Source organism: Nomascus leucogenys, chromosome 2 (genome assembly GCF_006542625.1).
Source record: "Nomascus leucogenys isolate Asia chromosome 2, Asia_NLE_v1, whole genome shotgun sequence".
NCBI lineage: Eukaryota > Metazoa > Chordata > Mammalia > Primates > Hylobatidae > Nomascus > Nomascus leucogenys.
This window is the reverse complement of record NC_044382.1, coordinates 150,148,955-150,170,939: the sequence shown is the minus strand read 5'-3', so window position 1 is coordinate 150,170,939 and position 21,985 is coordinate 150,148,955. Positions and strand designations below refer to the sequence as shown.

The 21,985-nt window shown below is 52.2% G+C and overlaps 1 protein-coding gene across 1 annotated transcript in view; it reads left to right on the top strand.

Annotated features, from left to right (window-relative positions):
• Nucleotides 1-19,493, top strand: part of SLC38A8 (solute carrier family 38 member 8) — a 32,701-nt gene extending 13,208 nt beyond the window's left edge. The window contains exons 6-10 of the mRNA XM_030819407.1: nt 6,068-6,182; nt 11,771-11,918; nt 12,330-12,538; nt 15,898-15,949; nt 19,102-19,493. Of these exons, the coding sequence (XP_030675267.1) occupies nt 6,068-6,182; nt 11,771-11,918; nt 12,330-12,538; nt 15,898-15,949; nt 19,102-19,195 (618 nt within the window). The 3' untranslated portion in view covers nt 19,196-19,493. The remainder of the gene's footprint in view (nt 1-6,067; nt 6,183-11,770; nt 11,919-12,329; nt 12,539-15,897; nt 15,950-19,101) is intronic.
• Nucleotides 19,494-21,985: the final 2,492 nt, after the last annotated feature.

The window sequence follows — 21,985 nt, the reverse complement described above, 5'->3', positions numbered from 1 at the left end:
GAGGGAGGACGGGGCTATATGTGTAGAATCGTGGCAGAGGGGCAGAGTCAAAGGGGTCTGCTTAAGGTGGTGGGGTTTGAAAGGGATCTTGAAGGATGTATGGGCAGCAGCCGGGTGACTGGGAGTGCAGCCCAGGTAGAGAGGACAGCACAGGTGGGCCACTGATGTGAGCGGGCCCCAGGCACAGCTGGAGAGAGACCTGCAGAGGGCTCTGTGGTACAGTGCTGCGGGGAAGGTGGTGGGGGAGGGGGGGCAGGGGAGGTGGCGGGCCTGGGCTCAGTCCTCTGCTTCTGGGCTGTCATGGGTTCTCCCAGTCTTCCTAGCAAGTGGAAGCAGACACTGCTCTTCCATTGCTTTTTGAGTTGGAGTCTCATTCTTGTTGCCCAGGCTGGAGTGCAGTGGATCTCAGCTCACTGCAACCTCCGCCTCCCGGGTTCCAGCAATTCTTCTGCCTCAGCCTCCTGAGTAGCTGGGACTATAGGCATGTGCCACCATGCCCGGCTAATTTTTTTTGGTATTTTTAGTACAGAGGGGGTTTCACTATGTTGGCCAGGCTGGTCTTGAACTCCTGACCTCAAGCGATCCCCCCGCCTCAGCCTCCCGGAGTGCTAGGATTATAGGCGTGAGCCGCCGTGCGTGGCCACATTGCTTATTTTAGGGAAGATTTGCCTCGATATCCTAAAAACAACCACGTATCCACTGCCTACCACCAGCACCAACAAAACCATTCCAAAGTAAAAATCAAGTCCACAGGGAGATGCTTCCGGGGTTTACCACCGGATCTCAGCTTTGTAGCCATTGAGCTCGTCTCTTCCCTTGACTGTCAGTGAGCTCTGCTTCTGTTCTTCACCTTGCCTTTTTCTTTGAGAACCCTTTTCAGGAAAAAAAAAAAAAAAATCCTGAAACATTTCCATTTCTCTTCCTCATAATAAGTCGGCATGCTGCTTCAGAGGCTCAGCAAGCTGCTTCCGTGGATTTCTCACATTGCTTCTTGCACGCCCAATATTTTGAAAGATCTAAAGAGCTGATTTTGCTGTCAACTGTTCGTGTGGACTGAGTTTAACAACCCCTCTCTGTGCCCAAGTGCCATATGGTGCAGCAGACCAACGCCGGGGCCGCCTGGCTGATGCTTGCAAGGGGTGCCCCTCACCTTTGCTTCCAGCCCTCACCTGATTCTCCTAGCAACGAGGCCTGGGCTGCGTTTCCAGGGACACGGGATGCCGAGATGAAGAGCTGGGAAGGACAGGAATTGAAGGAGTGGGAGTAGGGGCTCAGGCTAGAGGTGGGGGCTGCCAGGATCTGAAGCGGGGGAGAAAAAATGTAGGTGAAGGTGCTGGGCAAAGGGGGTGAGGCTGGAGAGGGCTGCAGGGAAGGGGATGGTCACATACTGTCATCAGGAACTCTGACCTGACTCAAACACAGCATCACCGCCCAAACACATTTGGCAATGGGGCACCCCAACCCCAGGCCTGTCCAGTCAGTGAGAGGGGCCTCAGGAACACAGGAACAGAGGGATTGTCCACTCCCAGCCAATGCGGCTACGCCGGGACTTCTAGTGTTTTTTTTTTTTTTTTTCTTTTGTGACAGACTCTCGCTCTGTCGCCCAGGCTGGAGTGCAGTGGTGTGATCTTGGCTGACTGCAACCTCTGCCTCCTGGGTTCAAGCGATTCTCTTGCCTCAGCCTCTCGAGTAGCTGGGATTACAGGCACCTGCCACCATGCCCAGCTAATTTTTGTATTTTTAGTAGAGATGGCGTTTCACCATGTTGGCCAGGCTGGTCTCAATCTCTTGATGTTTTGATCTGCCCACCTCAGCCTCCCAAAGTGGTGGGATTACAGGCGTGAGCCACTGTGCCTGGCTGGTTTTTGTGGTTTTAAAAAACATCTTTGAGATAGAATGCTTATATCACGCCGTTCACCCTTCTGAAGTGTACAATGCAATGGATTTTAGTCCATTCAGAGCTGTGTAACCATCACCACAGTCAATTGAGAGCCTTTCTGTTGCCCCTAGAAGAAACCCATCGCCGTCAGTCAGTCTCCACTCTTTACCCCTGCCCGCAGCTCTTGTACTTCCTGTCTCTGGATTTGCCTATGATGGCCATCTCCTAGGAAGGGAATCCCATTGTGGCCTTTTACGACAGGCTTCCCTACCCCGCCGTGTTGGTGAGATTCATCCATGTTGTAGCCACGCTATCTGTGGTCAAATAATATTCCATTGTGTGGATAAGCTGCACTTTGTCCCTGTGTCCTTTGATGGACATTTTTGGCCACTGTGTCGTCTTCCCGTCTCCTTCTGTCACCAAGCAACGAGTGTCTGCATGCTGCCACCACCTCCTGGGTACTGCCCACCCTCAGCAGGCCTGCTCTGCTTCCCCTTACAAAACCAGTAGATGCCAGGTGCAGTGGCTCATGCCTGTAATCCCAGGACTTTAAGAGGCCGAGGCAGATCACTTGAGGTCAGGAGTTGAAGACCAGCCTGGCCAACAGGGTAAAACCCCGTCTCTACTAAAAATAAAAAAATTAGCCAGGCATGGTGGCACAAGCCTGTAATCCCAGCTACTTGGGAGGCTGACTCAGAATCCTTTGAACCCGGGATGCAAAGGTTGCAGTGAGCGAAGATCATGTGACTGTACTGTAACCTGGGCTACACAGCGAAACTCCGTCTCAAAAAGAGAAAAAACACCAGTAGAAACCCAACTGGGGAGTCGAACAGGGAGAAAAGGAGGCACCCTCCTGCCCACCAGCGTTTCTGGCACTATTGACTGTCTTCTCCCTTATATTGGACTCAGCTGTGCCACTATATGCAGAGCTGCGGTTCGGGGACCCCCCCACCTCAGGGCACCTGCAGTGCCCCGAAGGCAGAGCCTGCGATGGGGCTGAGGTGCTGGTGCTCCTTTAGGAACAGGAAAGGGGTATCAGGGAGGTTCCCATTGTGGGCACTGGGGCTCCAGGACCACAGGGCTGACCTGAGTGTGTGGGGTGAGCCCCACAAGTGCTGTGGGGGTGCAGGAGGCAGAGGAGTTGATCCACAGGCTCCCAGAGGTGCTCAGTACCCCCTGCTGGCTGAGCCCTGCTGTAGGTCAGGAAAGCTGGGGGCAGAAAGCAGGGGTGCGCGGTGCCTGAGGTCAGTGCGTTAGCAGAAGGGGTGTGCTCAGCCGGGGCTGGAAGCTGGAGAGAGGAGGCCACTGTGCCCTCCTACATCTCCAGAATGTGTCCTGGGGGTGGGAGGACAGCTGTGCTGGGCTTGTTTCCTTGGCTTGGCTCACTTGCCCCGAGTAGGACTCGTGAGTGACAGAGCGGGGCTGGGTAGAGGGAGGCCTGGTGGCTGCTGGGTGGGTTCATGGGATGGGTAGGTGGGTAACCCCTGGAGTGTTCATTTAGCTGGGTGCAGGCTCCGATCCTGGCCCAGGCTCAGAGCCCTGAGCCGGGCAGATGTGGTCATTGTGTGCTTGAGAGATGCTGAGCAGACGAACCGAAAAGCCTGCTCATGTTGAGGACAGGGGCCGTGTGAGAGAGGAAAGCAGCCCACTCCAGAGGGCTCCCCAGGAGGGTGCAGAGGAGCTGGCTGGACTAGGAGAAAATCCAGCCAGAGGGACCAGCACAGGCAAAGGCCCTGAGGCAGGGAGGGGAGACCCAGCTGATCTGAGCTCCCTGCGTAGGGTGACCAGGAGCGAGGCCTTGGCACGTTTGGTTTCGACCGGGAGTGAGTGGGTGTGATGGTGGGAACCAGCCCCGGGAGCCTGGGAAGGATCCCGAACCCACCAGTGTGTCTGGACCGAGCAGCACCTCTCCACCCAGTGTGTCCAGACAGAGCAGCGCCTCCCTGCCCGGTGTGTCCGGACGGCGCGGAGCCTCCCCACCCAGCCCTGGCTGTACATCAGTGTTCTCTTGATTATTCATGAATCACCAGTGTCCACCACCCACTCAGGGAAATGAATCCATGTGATTCATGGGCTCTTGGTGTTGACTGTGTGATGTGCATTAAAAAAAATTCTTGCTGTGGTCTTGGTGGCACACGCCTGTAATCCTAGCACTTTGGGAGGCCGAGGTGGGAGGATCAACTTGAGGTCAGGAGTATGAGACCAGCCTGGACCACATGGTGAAACCCTGTCTCTACCAAAAATACAAAAAATTAGCTTGGCTCGCCTGTCATCCCAGCTCCTCAGGAGGCTGAGGCAGGAGAGTCGCTTGAGCCTGGCAGGCGGAGGTTGCGGTGAGCCAAGATCGTGCCACTTCGCTCCATTCTGGGTGACAGAGTGAGACTCTGCCTCCTGGGCTCGAGCAACTCTCCTGCCTTAGCCTCCCAAGCAGCTGGGATTACGGGCGTCACACCTGACTGATTTTTATACTTTTAGTAGAGGTGGGGTTGCACCGTGTTGGCCAGGGTGGTCTCGAACTCCAGACCTCAGGGGATCCACCCACCTCGGCATGCCAAAGTGCTGGGATTACAGGTGTGAGCCACCACTTCCTCCTGCATTTAAAATTCTTGTCCCATTTGGGCATGGTGGTTCACACCTGTAATCTCAGTACTTAGGGAGGCCAGGGCAGGAGGGTTGCTTGAGCTCAGGAGTTTGAGACCAGCCTTGACAATGTAGTAAGAACCCATCTCTACCAAAAAAAATTCTTACCCCAATATGGCGTGGCACATACACAGTATGTAGACTCTAAGTATGCGTGCACCCACGTGACACGGTCAAGCCCCCGGGAACCCCTTCATGACCTGTTTTGGTCAGTAGCACCCACCCTACCCAAACCACCATCCTGCTTCTAGCACCACAGAGGGGGGTTCACATGGGTTGTTTATACCCCCAGGGAACATTTGACCATGTCTGGAGACATTTTGGGTTGTCACAACTTGGGGGAGAGGGGCTGCTACTGGCATCTAGTAGGTCCCGGCCAGGGACACTGCACAACATCCCCACCCCAAACACACAGGGCAGCTGCCAGGAGTTAACCCACACCAGACTTCAATCGTGCCAAGGCTGAGAAACCCTGCTGTACAATCGTTCATCTTGTAACTTGGACTTCGTATCCATTAACAGAAATGTTCTCTGCTGTCCGGCTTTTCTTTTGAGACAGAGTCTCAGTCTGTCTTTCAGGCTGGAGTGCAGTGGCACCATCTTGGCTCACTGCACCCTCCGCCTCCCAGATTCCAGTGATTCACCTACCTCAGCCTCCTGAGTAGCTGCGATTACAGGTGCTTGTCACCATGCCTGGCTAATTTTTGTATTGTAAGTAGAGATGGGGTTTTGCCATGTTGGTCAGGCTGGTCTCAAACTCCTGACCTCAAGTGATTTGCCCCCTTCAGCCTCCCAAAGTGCTGGGATGACAGGTGTGAGCCACTGTGCCTGGCCCCTATCTGGCTTCTTGTGGTGTTCAGTATTCTGAGATTCTTCTGTGTTGAGGTGCATGGTTCTTTGTCAGAGCCACGTCATGTTCTGTGTGTCAGCATCCTGCCATTTACTTACACCCTCTGCTATTTGTGGGCATGTGGGTTCTGTTGGGAATAACACTCAAATTCTTAAGAAAATTGAACATTCAAAGGATTCTTAGCAAAGGAATTTTACTTTTGTGTAGAGGGGTGCTTTTTCTTAGTCAGAGCACACCTGAAGAAAGGGGTACAAGAGCCTTTATTCCTGATGCGAGTCGTGCCCCTCTACCCTTTTCCCATTGGCTGGGGTTGGGCCGCACAATTTAAACTAGTCTCGGTTGAATATTTGAACTATTTTTAGATAAGGTGGGCAGGTAAGGGAGAGAGGGGAAAGGGGAAGGGGGTGTTTGTAATGAGCTAGAGAGCTAGTTTTTTTTTTAAATAAGGAAAGGAATGTGAGCTGGTATTGATAATGCCTGGTACTGTGGTGTGTTTGGGCATGTAACAAAGGCAGAAAGGAAACATGAAAAAGGGGTTGGGGGGTGTATCGTGAATTAAAGAATAAAGGATTGATCAGGCTATTTGAAGAGAAACTTCATCAGATCCCACATTTCCCACCTTCTGGATATGAGTGCTTTTTTGCATCGCCTGTTCCAGGGGAAGCCAGCGTCCTGCTGAGCCGCCCTCTGTCTTGCAGTGTCACGAAGCTGCCATCTCCATCTACTGCAGCATGCGCAAACGGAGCCTCTCCCACTGGGCCCTGGTCTCTGTGCTGTCGTTGCTGGCCTGCTGCCTCATCTATTCCCTGACGGGTAAGGCCCTTCCCAGGCACCCCTGCAGAGGGTGGGGATTGACAGTAGAAACAAGAGTAACAGCGAGTATCTCTGTAGAGAGTTTACCACGTGCTGGGCTCAATACTTGATGTTTTGAGCATCTTGACTTATTTAATCCTTAGTGTCCATAGGAAAAGGCCTCATTTCATAGATGAGGAAGCTGAGGCTCAGATGGCCTCCAGAACTTGTTCAGGGTTTCACAGCTAGATGTGCAGCGCTGAGACCTGAACTCCAGCCTAGCCTTCTCCAAAGCCCCTGCTCTTACACACCACACCCCAGCCCTGCTGCCTGCTGTTCAAAGGCTATTGACTGCTGTCGGTCATTACACTGTAACATCTGGGTAGTGGTTTACAAAACGTTTGTGGGTGCAGTGGACTCAGGTGCTCACAAACTGTGTGTGGGAGGCAGAGGGTCTTTAAAGGTGATGAAAGTTTGGCTCAGAGAGGGGCTGTGATGCCCAGGATCATACAGCGTATTGGAAGCACAGACCCAGGTCCCTGGCACGGCTGGCTTCTGGTTGGCCACTTGACTCCAGTCTTTTTTTCATTCACCAATGTATACTCCAATCTAGGAGATTCTTGGGCTGCATTGAATCTGTGAGGCAGCCTTGGACTCCTGTGTGCTATGGTTTGAATATTTATCCTCTTTAAAACTCATGTTGAAATTTAATCCCTGATGTGGTAGCATTGAGAGGTGGGGCCTTCAAGAGGGGATTGGGGCATGAGGCCTCTGCCCTCATGAACGGATTAATCTATTCATGGATTAATGGATTAGTAGGTTATCATGGGAGTGGGGCTGGTGGCTTTATAAGAAGAAGAAGAGAGAGCCGAGCTCACACGCTCAGCCCCCTTGCCATGTGACACCCAGCGTGCCACTTAAGGGCTCTGCAAAGTCCCCCCCAGCAAGAAGGCTCTCATCAGATGTAGCCTCGATCCTGGACTTGTCAGTCTCCATAACAGTAAAAAAATAAATTTTCTTTCTTTATAAATTACTCAGTTTCAGGCATTCTGTTGTAACCAACAAAAAATAGACTAAGACAGAAAATTGGTATCGAGAGTGGGGTGTTGATGATTGACTACTTGGAACATGGAAGCAGCTTTGGAGCTGGTCAATGAGTGCAGGGTGGAAAAATTCAGAGGAGCAGGCTAGAAAAAGCCTAGATTCTGGTGAGGGCTTAGAGACAAGACTAGGGAACATTTGGAACTTCTTAGATACTGTAGTTAGTCATGGAAATATGGATAGTAAAGGCTATTCTGAGGAGGTTTCAGACGGAACTGAGGAACAAGGTTTTGGAAGCTGGAGTAAAGGACAAACCTGTTAGAAACTGGCAAATAATTTGGCTGAACCCTGTCCATGCCTGAGGGCTTTGTGGAAAGCTGAACTTGAAAGGGATGAACTGGCCAGGTGACGTGGCTCACCCCTGTCATCGCAGCTCTTTGGGAGGCTGAGGCGGGTGGATCACTTGATGTCAGGATTTTGAGACCAGCCTGTGCAACATGGTAAAACCCCATTTATATTAAAAATACCAAAAATTAGCTGGGCGTGGTGGTGGGCACCTGTCATCCCAGCTACTCGGGAGGTTGAAGCAGGAGAATCACTTGAACCTGGGAGGCGGAGGTTGCAGTGAGCCGAGATCGCGCCATTGCATCCAGCCTGGGCGACAAGAATGAGACTGTCTCCCCGCCCTCTGCCTTTCCCCGGAAAAAAGGATGAACTAGGGTATATGGCAGAAGACATACCCAAGTAGCAGAGCATTCAGGATGCTGCATGGCTACTCTTAGCTGCTCACATTATGGTGGAACAGGCAAAAAATGACTTGAAGATGGAACTGATCATCAAAAGAGAAGCAAAGCAGCAAGATCTGGAACTCTTTCAGCCTGGCCGTGTAGAGTGCAGCGCGTGTTCTGGATAGGAAACTAAGGTTGTGGCCCTGTGACCTTTTGCTAAGGAGATTAGTACGGAGAGAAAGGATTATCTAGAGAATGGAAGAAAGACCCTGAAGGCATTTCAGAGATCTTAGAGGCTGTCCCTCCCATCACAGGCTCAGAGGCCTCACGGGCAGGATGGTTTTGGGGACAGACCCAGGGTGCCTCAACAGGCTATCCTACGTGCCTTCATGTCTCTGCTCCCTGGACCCTGGCACAGAGTTCCTCGCTGCACCAGCCTTGGCTCAAGTGGCCCCTGATCTGGCTCATGCCGCAGTCCCAGAAGGTATAAGTGGTAAACCTTGGCAGGATCTGTGTGGCGCTAATTCTTCAGGGTGGCAGATAGAGCTACAGAAGCTTGGCAGCCTCCACGCAGATTTCAACAAAAGATGTTGTTCAGGCCAGGTGTGGTGGCTCATGCGTGTAATCCCAGCATTTTGGGAGGGTGAGGTGAAAGGACCGCTTGAGGCCAGGAGTTCGAGACCAGCCTGGCCAATGTAGTGAGACCCTGTCTCTACAAAAACATTTTTTAAATTAGCAGAACATGGTGTTGTGAGCCTGTAGTTCCAGCTGCTCAGGAGGCTGAGGAGGGAGGATCACTTGAGCCTTGGAGGTCAAGGCTGGAATGAGCTGTGATTGTGCCACCGCCCTCCAGCCTGGGTGACAGGGCAAGACCCTGTCTCAAAAAAAAAAAAAAAAAAAAAAAAAAGGATGTTGTGGAAACCGTAGGGGTGCAGGCAGAGGCTTCTCACAGCGGTGGAGCCAATCTAGAGAGCCCCCATCAGTGCAATGCCAAGTGGAAATGCAGGGTTGGAGCTACTGCAGAGATTCTCTGCCAGGGCAATGCCTAGTGGAGTCATGAGAGTGGGACTGTCACGGGGACTACAAACTGCGAAGTTACCAGCAATGTGCAACACCTGCCTGCAAAAGCTTCAAGCATGAGGTGCCAGCTCCTGTGAAGAGACATGTGGGCTGTACGCAGCAAAGCTGTAGGAGTGTGGTTGCCTCAGTGTGTCCAGGGGGTGGCACATTGTGTCAAAACAGATGATCCTCCAGCTTGAAGCTTGAGTGTCTGCTCTGCTGGGTTTCAGACTTGCTTAGAGCCTTTACCGCTTTTCTTTGGCCTTAGTCTCTCTTCTGGGATGAGAATGTTTCTTTTGCCTGCACTGCCGTTGTGTCCTGGAAGTAGATTGCTTTTGATTTCACAAGCTCACAGACCACACTCTGGACTTTGGACCTCTGAGTTGGTGCTGGAGAAAATGAAGACTTTGGAGCTGTGGGGTTGGAATAACCATGGGGTATTTATCTGTGAGAAGGATATGAGTTTTGGGGACCAGGGGCAGAATGCTGTGGTTTGATTCTTTGTCCCCTCCAAAACTCATGTTGAAATTAAATTGCCAGTATGGCAGTATTGAGAGGTGGGGCTTTTAAGAAGCCGTCGAGAGCGGTGCTCTCATGAACAGATTGATCCATTTGTGGTGAAGGGTTGAAGGACGTACCATCTGCCATTATGCCAAATTGGTACATTGATTATTTTGGGTTAAAAATATTGGAGGCCTGGTGTGGTGGCTCATGCTTGTAATCCCAGCACTGTGGTAGGCTGAGGCAGGCGGATCATGAGGTCAGGAGATCGAGACCGTCCTGGCTAACACAGTGAAACCCCGTTTCTACTAAAAACACAAAAATTTAGCTGAGCGTGGTGACACTTGCCTGTAATCCAGGCTACTCAGGAGGCTGAGGCAAGATAATCACTTGAACCTTGGAGGTGGAGGTTGTAGTGAGTCGAGATTGTGCCAACTGCAATCCAGCCTGGGTGACAGACTCCATCTCAAAAATAAATAAATAAATAAATAAAATAAATAAATAAATAATTGGAGAAATTGTAGTTTCAGAAAGGGCTAGCTGAGTTGACTCTTTCTGCAGGCATCAAGCCATAAAAATTCTTCTGGGAGGGGCCGCCTCCCCATACCAGGGTGAGAAAATAGTCCTCATCACTGGAAGCGGGATTTCTGGCTGCAATGGACCTGAATGAATCCACTTGCTGAACTAGCCTTAGCTTCCACTAGTTTTATACCCACCCCATATATCTCCTAGTGACTCCACTGCCCCGACCAAATCCCCTTTGTCTTGTCATTCCTTGTCAGATTTATTCTTTGTCTGAAAAGGATAAAAGCATCTCATTATGGCTGCTGCTTCAGACATCACTGTGTTAAGATCCCATTGAGAAGGAAAATTAATAAGATCTGTAGGCTTTTCTCCTGCTGATGTGATTGTCTGGTGTCGATTTTAGTTTCTAGGTCCAGTCTTACAGCCCATGTAAGAGGCAGGCATGGGGCAGGGGCTTAATGGATTAATGGGTTATGGGCATGGCACCGGTGGCTTTATAAGAAGAGGGAATGGGCTGGGCCAGGCCAGGCACGGTGGCTCATGCCTGTAATCCCAGCACTTTGGGAGGCCAAGGCGGGTGGATCACGAGGTCAGGAGATTGAGACCATCCTGGCTAACACGGTGAAACCCTGTCTGTACTAAAAATACAAAAATGTGCTGGGCTTCTGTGGTCCCAGCTACTCAGGAGGCTGAGGCAGGAGAATGGTGTGAACACAGGAGGCGGAGCTTGCAGTGAGCCGAGATCGCGCCACTGCATTCCAGCCTGGGTGACAGAGAGAGACTCTGTCTCAAAAAAAAAAAAAGGGGGGGGGGCGGGGAATGAGGGCTGAGTCAGAGCTCACCCTCCTTGCTATGCAATGCCCTGTGCCACCTCTGAAGACAGTCCCCATTGGCAAGAAGGCCCTCACCAGTGTGGGCACTCAATCTCGGACTTCTCAGCCTTCATAACTGTAGGAAGTAAGTTTCTTTTCTTTATGAGAGGCCCAGTTTCAGGTATTCTGTTTTAAGCAACAGAAAATGGACTAAGATACTGTGATTACTGAGGAAACTTGCTGGGTGACTCCTTCCCCAGCAGAGGAGGTCCCATCAGTCAGTAGTCCCTGGGTCAGACGGTGTGACTCGGTGATTTAGTGTCACCTCCACATGTTCCTGGTGCCAGGGCCATGGGACCTCTCAGAAAGGGCTTGCAGAGAAGCTGAAAGGGACAAGGCTCTTAGAGATAGATCTCTCAGGACAGGGCAGGCAACCCGGGGTGACAGAAGCAGTGTCACTCTGTTGGGGCAAAGGGACTGGCGCTCTAGTCCTCAGTCCACGAAAATTAGCTGTGTGATTCTAGGCATTCGTTGACGCCCTGGCTCTTGGTTTTCCCCATTTGGAAATGTGTGCACAGCTAGCTGCTTTCTTTAGATGTCGTAGGAGTGAGATGGACAGGGCATGGGAGGTGTGTTTGTATTTTTCAAAGTGCTCTGTGCTTGTAGTCAACACACGCACTATGGGTAAGCTCTGTGCACCAGCTCTGTGAGCGATTTGAAAGAAGGATAAGTGGCGGAATTGTCTGCAGGAGTTTTGAATCCGTGGAGCAGAGTCATGTGTAGGCTTAGGACAGGAAAGCTTTGGGTTATCCCTTCCAGAACTTGCTGTCAGCTCCTAAGGAAAATCTTAGGTGGTAAAGCCAGGCGCTATTCATCTGTTGGTGGACAAAGGGGCAGCATTTTCCTAATCCACTCTCTGGCTTTCATCCTTTCCCACCTTCAGGGGTTTATGGCTTCCTGACCTTTGGGACAGAAGTTTCTGCTGACGTCTTGATGTCTTACCCAGGCAATGACATGGTCATCATTGTGGCCCGGGTCCTTTTTGCTGTCTCCATCGTAACTGTCTACCCCATCGTGCTCTTCCTGGGGAGGTGAGGCCTGGTTCAGTGGGGGTACCGTTAAGCATGGTCTGCTGACATGTGTTGTGATTGTGCATGTGCCACGTGTGGGCTACACTGCTGTGGGACTACCATCGTCTCCAATTGTAGAGAGGAGGAAACAGGGACAGAGGATTTAGGTAGACTGCCCAAAGTCACCCCGTGAGTGTGTGTCCACAGCCAGGACTGGAACTCGAACCACATGCTTCATCCCCTGCCCCATGGGCTGCCTGATGGTGGCAGAACCCCTGAGGGTTGGCAAGGTCTCCTGGGGAATAAACACCTGAGTGTGGAACAGGAGCCCTGGCAGGTGTGGGGGGACTCCTGGAGGACTGGGGAGCAGCTGGCAGGTGGAGGCTGGCGCCCCTGGGATGCCCATGTGTCTGTGTTGGGTGTGGCCTCCAGGTCAGTGATGCAGGACTTCTGGAGGAGGAGCTGCTTCGGGGGATGGGGGCCCAGCGCCCTGGCCGACCCCTCAGGGCTGTGGATCCGGGTGCCGCTGACCGTCCTGTGGGTCACCGTGACGCTCGCCATGGCGCTGTTTATGCCCGACCTGAGTGAGATTGTCAGCATCATTGGAGGCATCAGTTCCTTCTTCATCTTCATCTTCCCAGGTGAGGCCCCTGCTTTCCAGGCTTTCTGCCCACTTGTTCTTCCCTGCTTATCTCTGTGGGGACTACCAGTTTTGGAGGTCAAGGTTCTGGAAGGTGGGAGCCATATATGGGTAGGATTAAGACCCCATGTAGCTGCCCTGTTTATTGAGCCAGGCACAGGGCTTGGGCTTTACATACCTTCCTTCACTCACTAAACATCTCATTAGCTCCTGATACAGTTTGGCTGTGTTCACACCCAAATCTCACCTTGAACTGTAATAATCCCCATCTGTGAAGGGCAGGGCAAGGTGGAGATGGTTGAATCATGGGGGTGGTTCCACGCATACTGTTCTCCTGGTAGTGAATAGGTCTCATGAGATCTGATGGTTTTATAAATGGGACTTCCCACGCACAAGCTCTCTTGCCTGCCACCACGTGAGACGTGACTTTGTTCCTTATCGCCTTTTGCCATGATTGTGAGGCCTCCCCAGCCTTGTGGAACTGTGAGTCCATTAAACCTCTTCTCTTTATAAATTACCTTGCCTCTGGTCAGGCACAGTGGCTCACGCGTGTAATCCCAGCACTTTGGGAAGCTGAGGCAGGCGGATCACCTGAGGTCGGGAGTTCGAGGCCAGCCTACTAAAAATACAAAGTTAGTCATCCGTGGTGGCGTATGCCTGTAATCCCAGCTACTCAGGAGGCTTAGGCAGGAGAATCACTTGAACCCGGGAGGTGGAGGTTGCAGTGGGCCAAGATCGCGCCACTGCACCCCAGCCTGGGCAACAAGAGTGAAACTCCATCTCAAACAAAACAAAACAAACCATTACCTAGTCCCTAGTGGGTCTTTATTATCAGCGTGAGAGCAGACTAATACAGCTCCCGATGGCCATTCTTGACGGAGAAACCTTTATTATCCCACTCCGTAGATGGGAAGACCGAGGCCCTGAACACCCCCAGGGGCCATAGCTAGTGTGCAGCAGGGCTGAGGGTCAATCATACAGCTCTGTCCATGCTACCACTGGTGCCTCCTGCTAAAGGATTTTGTTTTATTAAAAAAGAAAATCGTATATGTGGAAGTCACGTGGCTCAAGGCACCCCATGAATGTCTCCCTCCCCTCCTGCCTCCAGGCCCTGGAGGCAAACACCGTTTCTGCGAAGCATGGTTTCTTAGGAAACCTTCCCAAACAGCCCAAGCATTATCTGGGAAGAGGAAGCCAGCAAGGTGGGGGCTGGAGGGATGCTTCTTCCAGAGGAAAAGGGTACACTGTAGTGGTCCACTGGAGCCCAGAACAGAGACCCCAGCTCCACACTAGGGGGTGTGTTCTAGGGCCCCACGCACAGGAAGTGCTGAGTGCACAGTCGAGTCTCCCTCAGTGCGTGTTCTGTGAGTGGACCCTGTGATTCAGCCTTGAGAGGAACCATGTCAAGCAGACATCGAGCTTGGGGACCCTTAGCCAGGTATCCCCAACACCCTGATGCAGCCCTTATGTCAAACAGACAAGAAGTAGATGCCCGTTGGTGAAACTTACAGAAACCACGGGAGAGGCTCTTAGAGATCTTCCAAAACTCGAATGGGGGAATGAAACGAAATGAAACATTGTTCAGGGTCCCAGGTAAGTGGGTGGTGACAACTTTGTCAATAGCGCGGAGGTGGGGGGTATGGAAGAATTGAGGGCCACAGAGAAATGTTGGTTATCAATGAGGCCAGCTGATGTGTGGAATACAAAAAGTGGGTTCTTAGCAGGTGGTTGTCTTTGATGTAGTCCCTTGAGAATCTAACAGTACCTGCCCTAGCTCCTGTAAATTGGGGTCTACTGGGATTAATGGGTAAAGACTAGGGAAGTGAAGGGAGGGGAGGAAAACAGCCAGCCACTCTGCTCCTGGCTCTGCGCGGAGCAATCAGAGGTGAGGGGTGTGGCCATGTGGCTCCTCCCTCAGGTTCTGGGTGGAACTTTCAGAGAGGTGAGGGGTGTGGCCATGTGGCTTCTCCCTCGGGCTTAGGGTGGAGCTTTCACTGTTGAGGGTGTGGCTACACAGCTCCTCCCTCGACTGGGCAGGGCTTTCAGAGGTGAGGGGTGTGGCCATACAGCTGTTACTGCATGCTCTGGGCAGAGCTTTCATTGATGGGGGTGTGGCCACACGACTCCTCCCTCAGTTCTGGGCTGGGCTTTCAGAGGTGAGGGTGTGGCCACGTAGCTCCTCGCTTGGCTCTGGGCGACGCTTTTGGAGGTGAGGGGTGTGGCCACACAGCTCCTCCTTCAGGCTCTGGGCTGGGCGTTCAGAGGTGAGGGGTGTGGCCACATAGCTCCTCCCTCAGGCTCCGGAGGTTTTAGAGGTGAGGGGTGTGGCCATGCAGCTCCTCCCTCAGCTCTGGGCGGGCCTTTCAGAGATGAGAGTGTGGTCACAGACCTTCCCTCAGGCTCTGGGCGGGGCTTTCAGTGCTGAGGGTGTGGCCACACGGCTCGTCACTCAGGCTCTGGGTGGAGCTTCTCAGAGGTGAGGGTGTGGCCACGTGGCTCCTCCGTTTCACTCCCTGGTCTGGGCTGCTGGATTAAATTCTGATTCTGTGACCAGGTGGCCAGTTGTAGCACTGGCTATTTCCTGTGGTGGGAAGAACTGCCCAGGACAGGTTTGAGTTGAGAGAGGATCCTTTGGGAACTTTAGGCCAAGCTACATGGCCCTGAATCCTAGCAGACCTATTTAAAAAAAAAAAAAAAGAAAAAAGAGGCTGGGTGCGGTGGCTGACGCCTGTAATCCCAGCACTTTGGGAGGCCAAGGCGGGCAGATCACGAGGTCAAGAGATCAAGACCATCCTGGCCAACATGGTGAAACCCTGTCTCTACTAAAAACACAAAAATGAGCTGGGCGTGGTGGCACGCACCTGTAGTCCCAGCTACTCGGGAGGCTGAGGCACGAGAGTCACTTGAACCCAGGAGGTGGAGGTTGCAGTGAGCCGAGATGATGCCACTGCACTCCAGCCTGGCGGCAGAGTGAGACTCCATCCCAAAACAAAATAATGGTAGCTGCCAGTTGCCGAGCACTTCCCGGGTGTCAGGTATGGATTGTCACCATTTCCTCACCATGACCCTGCTGGGGAGGGCATGTTGTCAAGCTTGCCTGAAAGATGGGGCTCTGGGAAGCCGGTTCCTGCCAGACTTTTGGCTAAGTCACTAGGGCATGTTGAGCTGGGACTCCAGCCTTGTCCTTCCAGCCCCGTCCTTCCAGCTCCACTGCGTTGCCTCTCCAGGGGGCCAGAGCCAGGGGCACCTGTGGGCAGAGGCCTTGCTGGCCTCCTGGGTCCCTGAGGGCTTTTCCCGGGACCTCTTTGTTGCTTTGGGCTTGATAACGAAGAACTGGGGGTGACCCTGTCTTTTTTGCAGGTTTGTGCCTCGTCTGCGCAATGGGGGTCGAGCCTATAGGACCAAGAGTCAAGTAAGTGTCTCTAAGATGAGGTGGCAACCTGGGCGTGCCCCGGGTCAGAGTAAGAATGCTTCAGGGGACCCAGGAGGTCCTGCTTGCAATCCTCTGCATCTTGCAGATGAGAAACCTGCAAGCCACAGGAAGAGAGTCTCTGTCTACCCAGTATGAGGGCATCTGAGCCAGGACAGGAGCCCAGGCTAGTGACACTGGGTCCTGTAAGGGCCTTCCCTTCCACTCTGCGGGTCTGTGGTTGGGATTTCATGTAGATTCCAGCCTCTGGAAGCACCCAGTGGTGCATCTGTACCCTCCTTTGCTACCTGGCTCAGACCCAGGGTAGGATCAGGGTGCAGGCTGGGTTAGAAAGGCCCCATGGCCGGCCGGAAACCAGGACAACATGTTCCATCATCACAGTGGGTCGCTGTTCTGAGGCTCCTCTGCTAGGCACTGTGCTAGGTCCTTTTACACGTTCACCTCCTCACCATACGCGGATGTCTTCATCCTACAGATGAGGAGACGGGCCAGGAGGCTAGTGAGGACAGCTAGGATGCAACCCAGGCCCCTAGCTCCCAGGCCCCATGCTAACCCACCCGCCTGGCATACAATGCCGTTGAGACCAGATAATTTGGATCTTTCCTTTATTTGACAAATATTTATCCCTGAGCAGACCTGTGGATCAGACACAGCTGAGCCTCTGTACTTTGCCACTGAGCAGCTGAGTCTGACTCACGGAAGAGGACGATGTACGCATGAATGGTGTGCTCTTCTTCAGCCGCCCCTGGGTAGTCTGAGGGTCTGGGTGACTCCCTCCCATTCCATAGATGTGGAAACTGAGGCTGAGACAGGTAAAGAGATGATGTATTAGTTTTATGGGGTTATTGTAACAAATTATCGTAAATTGGGGCATGGTGGGGAGGCTTAAAGCAACAGTAATGAATTTTTTTCTTAGTTCTGGAGTCAGGAGTGTGAAATCCAGGTGCTGGCAAGGCTGGACTCTGAAGGCTCCTCAGCTTCTGGTGGCCGCAGGTGCTCCTTGGCCTGTGGCTACGTCACTCCGGTCTCTGCCTCTGTCTTTATCTAGCTTTCTCCCTGTGTCTCTGTGTCTCAAATATCCCTCTGCTTTTATTTATTTTATTTTTTGAGACAGTCTTGCTCTGTTGTTCAGGCTGGAGTGCAGTGGCATAATTGTGGCTCACTACAGCCTCAACCTCCTGGGCTCAAGCAATCCTCCTGCTTCAGCCTCCTGAGTAGCTGGGACCACAGACGCCCACCATCACACCTGGCTGCCCTTCTTTTATAAGGATACTTACCATCAGATTTAGGGTCCACCCTAAATCTAGGTTGCATCTTCTCTCAAGATCTTTTACGTAATTACTTTTGCAAAATCCAGTTTCTAGATAAGCTAGCAAGCACAGGTTCCAGGTAGACATGAATTTTGGGGACCACCCTTCACCCTACCACAGATAATGTTAAATGGCAGCAACTGTGAATTTGGGTCCCAGCTGTAGGTCTGTTCCCCTATAGCCCCCGTCCCTCTAGCCCCATTGAGCCCAAGCTTGGTTTTTGCAAAGGAGCAGGCCTGGCCCGGTTTCTTCTGGATTGAGAGCCATGTTTCTGGATGTTTCTAAACCTGCCTTGGATTTAGAACTAGCCTCCCAGTGTCTGGTAACCCACTAAGCTGCTCATTCCCTGGGGCGCTCTTCGGAGTCTTTATGCTTTTTGTTTTGTCCCTTGATCTGAGCTCGCAACAGTTTTTACTGATGAGCTTTCAAGATATTTTTATTGCTAAAACTGCTTTAGGTCCTTCTAATACATCAGCGCTGCTCCAGGAGTGCCGCAGCCCACAGGCACATTAGCCTCACAGTGCCCGGACAGATGAATGGATGTTTATGGCGCTGAACAGCCGTGCTGAGATGCTGCTCAGTTAGAAATGTTCCTTCCATGACAACCCAGCCTTCTGGCCTTTGTTAATGGGGCCAGAAATATCTCTGGTGGCCCTGCCATTTTGTGAAAATCTTGTTATCGCTCTGACCTCCTTGTCTACCCTGTCTACCCCATCTCTGGTTACATTACGAAGCTCACAAATGTGGCCTCGGTGGCTGCCAGTCCCAGCCACCTCTGCCTCCTGCGTCCTCCTCCCCTACCCCTCTGAGATGGTGTGTGAGTTAGAGCTTGCGTCTTCTCCTTCACTTTCATGGGGTTTCATCAGAGGCTGAGGAGCAGAAAGAGAGGGTGGGGGGAGTTCTCAAAGTAGTGTCTCCCCTCTCTCCGTGTCTTTTTCTTTTTTTTGAGATGGAGTCTTGCTTTGTCCTCCAGGCTGGAGTGCAGTGGTGCAATCTTGGCTCACTGCAACCTCCACCTCCCGGGTTCAAGCAATTCTCCTGCCTCAGCCTCTCACGTAGCTGGGAATACAAGTGCCTGCCATCAGGCCTGGCTAATTTTTTATTTTTATTTTTAATAGAGATGGAGTTTCACCATGTTGGCCAGGCTGGTCTTGAACTCATGACCTCAGGTGAATCCGCCCACCTCAGCCTCCCAAAGTGCTGGGATTATAGGCATGCACCACCATGCCCGGCCCCTGTGTCTTTTTATTTGATAAAATACTGGGGAGAAATGAGATTATGAAATAACAGGTGGGATCGGAGGGCTTTTAAAAATTGCCTGGGGCCAGGAATGGTGGCTCCCGTTTGTAATCCCAGTACTTTGGGAAGCTGAGGAGGGTGAATCACTTGAGGTCAGCAGTTCAAGACCAGCCTAGCAAACTTGGTGAAACTCCATCTCTACTAAAAATACAAAAATTGGCCTAGTGTCATCGTGCGCGCCTGTAGTCCCAGTTACTTGGGAGGCTGAGGCAGGAGAATTGCTTGAACCCGGGAGGTGGAGGTTGCAGTGAGCCGAGATCATGCCAGTGCATTCCAGCCTAGGCAACAGAATGAGACTCCACCTCAAAAAAAAAAAAAAAAAAAAAAAAAAAAAATTGCTTAGGTATTTTGCTTCCCATTATCTTGGAAGCCTATCCCTACAGGTAACTGGGAATATTCTGAATTTTTCTTTTTTCCAAATTGAAGACTCCATACTGGGCTGTACGTAGGGAATTTTTTACGTGTGTGTGGTTTATTTGTGCAAAACTCCAGAAAAGATATGACTTGGGTTTATTGGCTTGGCAGGTGCTGCCTGGAGGTCTGGGGAGTGGTCTCTGTGGTGGTTGGCACCTTCATCTTTGGGCAGAGCACGGTGGCAGCGGTCTGGGAGATGTTCTGATGGGCAGCCAGCGCCGGGCAGGAAGGGGCCTTCCGGGGACTGACCCTACGTGGTTCCGTGTGCAGCCAGGAAACCGATGTCATTTCTTTTCATCATAAAGATGCTGGAGAGACTGATGCCTTCCGCCTCCTTGGGCTGCTCGTTGGGCTCTGCTGGTTCGAAGGGTTTCTGGTACAAAGGTGAGGAAAGTTCTTATGGCCGTGGGATAAATGACCATAACTGCATTCTGGTGGCTTAAAACAACAGACGCTTATTGCATCTCATCTCTGGAGGCCAGGAGTCTGAAATCACGTGTCATTAGGGCCGTGCTCCCTCTGTGGGCTCTAGGGGAGGCTCCCTCCTGCCTCTTCCCAGTTCTAGGGGTGGCCGACACCCCTTGGCTTGTGGCTGCCTCACTCCAGTGTCTGTTCTTGTCTTCGTGTGACTCTCCCCTGTGTAACCTCTGTGTCCGAATCTCTCTCTTAAAAAGATACCCATCATTAAGTGAGCTCCGCCCACCCCCATGCGTAGTATGATCTCATCTGAAGTTGACTGCATCTTGTATTAATTAGGACCCACAGAGATGCAATTTCCAAATAAGGTTATGTTCACAGGTTCCGGGGGTTCAACCTCAACTGATGTTTCTGGGAGACAAGATTCAATCCATAAAAGGGAGCTAGGGCTGAGGCCCAGATGACTGGCTTTGGAGTGTCAGGACCAAGGGTGTCAGGCAAGGATACTGCACAGGGGTGGGAAGCCCAGAAGGGAGTGGGAGGAGGCATGGCTGGCGATGGTGATGGACTCAAGCGGTCCTTTGGCCAGGGCGCAGGGAATGCCCGAATCCTGCCCTTGGCTGGGAGAGGCTCAAGGAGATGTATGCCTGGAACAGGCCACACCACCATGCACTTGGCCCATGCCCCACGGGGGGTGGATGACTCCAAGGAAACTGTGCTTTCCCTCCCACCAGCTGGAGCCAAAGAGCCTGGAAGCCAAGTGGACTGTTGGCTCTGTAGTTCTCCCTGGTGGCCTCCCCAGTTCTGGGACAAGGGGTCACACTGGCAGCAGAGAGCGAGAGGAGACGAGGTTTGCTTCCAGAGCCTGGGTAAAGAAAAGGAGGTAGCTGGGCGCAGTGGCTCACACCTGTAATCCCAGCACTTTGGGAGGCTGACACGGGCAGATCACTTGAGGTCAGGAGCTTGAGAACCAGCCTGGCCAACATGGTGAAACCCCGTCTCTACTGAAAATACAAAAAAATTAGCCGGGCATGGTGGGGGGCACCTGTAATCTCAGCTACTCGGGAGGCTGAGGCAGGAGTATCGTTTGAACCTGAGAGGTGGAGGTTGCAGCAAGCCGAGATTGTGCCACTGCCCTCCAGCCTGGGTGACAGAGCAATATGCCATCTCAACAACAATAACAAAAAAAAAAAAAAGGAGAGGCAGGCAGGGTATGGAGAGGCAGACAGGGACCCAGCTGCTCCTTTGCGTCCTACCTGGCATTGACCCTGCACAGGCCCCGGTTGCTAGATTCAATGCAGGCCACGCTTCTCTGCCTTGGGACATCCTCCTAGAAGCCAGCAGTGCCAGAGTCAGGGGAAGGTGGGACTGACATTTGAGGATGCCTTCCTCAGGGTAGGCAGTAGGCCAGGCTCTTCCTGCTGTCACGTCGTGTAATGCACGTGACCGTGCAAGGATGGCGGTGACAGGTCCACATTTATTTCAGTTTGTCCACATGCATGAATTTTCAAAATTGACATATAAGGTGTATACCACAAAGATTCACTTCTTTAAAGTGTACAATCTAGTGGTTTTTAGTGCACTCACAGAGCTGTGCAGCTGCCCCACTAATTGTAGTCCGTTTTCGTCACCCCCAGAAGAAACTCAGTGACCATTAGCAGTCACCCCCCATTTCTTCCTCCCTTGGCTCCCGGCAACTGTGCAGCTGCGCCCAGTCTCTGGGTTTGCCCGTTACGGGCATGCCCTCTGAACAGCCTGACATGTATGTGGGCCTTTGTGTCTGCCTCCTTGGACCTAGCATAATGTTTCTAGACGTGCCCATTTTACAGGTTAGGCAACTGAGGCTTGGAAAAATCCAGGCTGCGTGTTCTGAAGGTACAGAGATCAGATCAGAATTCATTTGGGGTTAAATTCTTTTCCTTCTCACTCTACATGCCACGCTGAGGAGACACCAGAGTCGGGGGGCCGGAGGTGGGAATAGGTGCCTGGCCCTGGGGCTCCAGTAGCCTGGCTGTTGGGGGATGGGAGAAGTGTGGCTGCAGGTGTAGACTCTGACCCTGTGGGGGTATTGGGAAGGTACCCAGGACTCTTCTTCAATGTCTGACCAACCCCACCATGACCTGTCACAGCCTATGTTCAAGGGCCACAGCATCTTCCCAGGCAAGGGCCTTGGGAATTGGGACACTTGTGGGCAGATTGCTCTATTTATTTTTTATTTTTTATTTTTTGATGGAGTCTCACTCTGTCTCCAGGCTGGAGTGCAGTGGCACGATCTCAGCTCACTGCAACCTCCTCCTCCTGGATTCAAGCAATTCTCCTGACTCAGCCTGGGATTACAGACACCTGCCACCATGCCTGGCTAAATTTTGTATTTTTAGTAGAGATGGGGTTTTGCCATGTTGGCCAGGCTGGTCTTGAGCTCCTGACCTCAGGTGATCCACCTACCTCAGCCTCCCAAAGCACTGGGATTACAGGTGTAAGCCAGTATGTCGGGCCTTTTTTTTTGGGGGGGGGAGGGGGGTGGTGGGGGAGAGGGTCTCACTGTGTTACTGAGGCTACATTGCAGGGGCACCATCAC